At 48.8% G+C, this 2,659-nt stretch overlaps 1 protein-coding gene across 1 annotated transcript; it reads right to left on the bottom strand.

The window, feature by feature from the left end:
* Positions 1-408: 408 nt before the first annotated feature.
* On the bottom strand, positions 409-1,054 carry SARC_14123 (hypothetical protein; the record flags this gene model as incomplete). Its single annotated transcript, XM_014291745.1, has 2 exons — positions 409-598; positions 864-1,054. Coding segments are annotated over 2 exons (381 nt in total), but the record flags the coding sequence as incomplete, so codon positions are not given.
* Positions 1,055-2,659: the final 1,605 nt, after the last annotated feature.

Here is a 2,659-nt window from a genome sequence, read left to right as displayed (position 1 = left end):
TAAATATATAAATATAGTTACAGATTACACTCGGCGGCAATGGGGCGAGAAACGTGTACAAGGCGCAATATTGAAGAATTGCTAATGGAAGTAAACGCCTATATGTGTGTGCGTGTGTGTGCGTGTGTGTGCGTGCGTGTGTGTGTGTGCGTGTGTGTGCAATATTGAAGAATTGCCTAATGGAAGTAAACGCCTATATGTGTGTGGGTGTGTGTGCGTGTGTGTGCGTGCGTGTGTGTGTGTGTGCGTGTGTGTGTGTGTATGTATATACAATACAAAGACGCACTACAACACTCTACCGAGCGTAGGCAACATTGCAAGCACACATCATCACCTGCGGCACCCACCCAACCCCACCCACACTACACGGAAAGCTTAAACCACCACACCCCTCCAGTTAACACCTACCAGCAACAAGTCCTCGTGCTGCATCAACCCTTCCACTTTGGTCACCAGCTCAGCGAAAGTGGGTCTACTGCTCGCATCCCATTCCCAGCACATGAGCATAATCTCATACACGGCCTGTGGGCAAGACGCCGGCTTTTGCAACCGGAATCCGCCCTCCAGGATGGTCATGAGTTCGTGCGTTTTGATTTCCCTGTGTCCGTAGCGGTAGTATATGCGTTGGATGGATTGAGTACCGCGAGAGTTTGCAGTTCAATGCCATTTACGGTTTGTTTGGGGACCACTTGTGTAAATGGTGACTGTTCAGTCGGCGTTGCGCTATGAAATACAACAGCGCACGCTTGTACTCTACGGCTATATCCGCTACTAACATAGGCCTTACTCCCAATAAACTCGGATGACAATCTAGGTAGTCATACACATGCACTTCATGACGTGGTCAGATATAGTGTACCTACCTGTACGGCATGGCGCCATCCGTGAATATCTCCCACAGGGTGATACCATAGGACCACACATCACTCTTTTCTGTGTACAGGTTGTTGATGATGGACTCGGGCGGCATCCAGCGCAACGGCAGCATTGCATCGCCCTCTTTCACATAGGACGCATCTACACCTGTGACACGGGCCAGCCCCATATCAGACACCTGATGATGAACGCGTATGTGATATGCAATGGAAAGGTGGTTCATAAACAACAGCGAACGCCTGAATGTATCACGGTGCGTAATACGTTAAAAGATAATATCCAGCCGTTGGATGAAGGTACATGTGCAATGGACAAGGAGTGCAAAACAACAGCGACCATCTGGATGTACCACGATGAGCAATACGTTTAAAAAACAACACCATCGAACCTCTGAATGTTCTATGCGCCACGGTTAAAAGAAGTTCAGAGACTGGAGTGCGCTAGTTGCATCGCAAAATGGATATGAAACACTACACTGGAGTAGCCGGCGGCAAGATGTGGTATCGTGGTAGCCGCGAAGCACCCGCTGAGTGTAATTTACCACATAATCTGCTGAATGTACCACATAATCTGCTGAATGTACCACATAATCTGCTGAATTTACCACATAAATCTGCTGAATTTACCACGTAATCTGCTGAAAGTACCGCATAATCTGCTGAATTTACCACATAAATCTGCTGAATTTACCACATAATCTGCTGAATGTACCACATAATCTGCTGAATGTACCACATAAATCTGCTGAATTTACCACATAATCTGCTGAATGTACCACATGATCTGAATTTACCACATAATCTGCTGAATTTACCACATAATCTGCTGTATTTACCACAGGGTGTGGACATGCAACCCCCATTCGATCACACCCACACGCGTTCACACTCCTCCGCTAACAGCAGAACTGCCGTACACTTCACTAGAACTCAATCCCATCCGCACCCACACAGCCCACGCCGCAGTCCAAAACGCCACAATACCTACCTTTACTAAAGGAAACGGCCGTTTGGGAGGGTTCGTAGACACTACTGTGACCACATCGTCGTCGTCATGGCCCGCAGACGTCTCGGCGTTCTCCTCGGGCGATGCCAGCAGAATATTTCGGGCTGCCACATCTCTGTGCACCACACCCATTGCACCCAAATACGCAAGGCCCAGCGCAACGTGGTAAGCGGTCCAGATCTTCCACCGCACGTCGGGTTTGGGGTTGGCGTTGACGATGTATTGTCTGTGGGATGGGGTGGTGTGGTGTTAGTGTTGGGTATGGTGAGGTAGGATACAAAGACGCAGAGAGATGTGACGAGATGTGTGTAATTAAGCGAGACGATACATGGATCGGACCCAAAAGAATGCACACGAGAGACTGTTGTATGTGCTGTGGCTGAATTGTCTGTCTGCAACGCCACAGTCGAAGCCAGAGACCTCGTTCTAAAAATACCCACGATGCACCCACAACACACCCAAGGAGCATTAATTGGACAGGACATAAGTAGACACACACTCGCATGCATCAGCCATGTGTGACTGGAGCACGGTTCTCGAAATGACCTGGAAAATACGGAATACAAAACATACACAACAACGCCTACGAGAGAAAACATTCCTATAAGCCCACGCCATGGACTTTGGTCCCAGCACCCACTCATGAAGACGCAGAATACCCAACGACTATGGCACCAACACAAAGATACACCCACACCAGATACCTTGATCTAGCGCCAGCACGCACGCACCACGCATCACACACCACCCAACACACACCACACACCACACACCTATA

This window comes from Sphaeroforma arctica (genome assembly GCF_001186125.1).
Source record: "Sphaeroforma arctica JP610 unplaced genomic scaffold supercont1.4186, whole genome shotgun sequence".
NCBI classification, from domain to species: Eukaryota; class Ichthyosporea; order Ichthyophonida; genus Sphaeroforma; species Sphaeroforma arctica.
The sequence above is the reverse complement of the archived record's forward strand: the minus strand, read 5'-3'. Positions and strand labels throughout refer to the sequence as shown.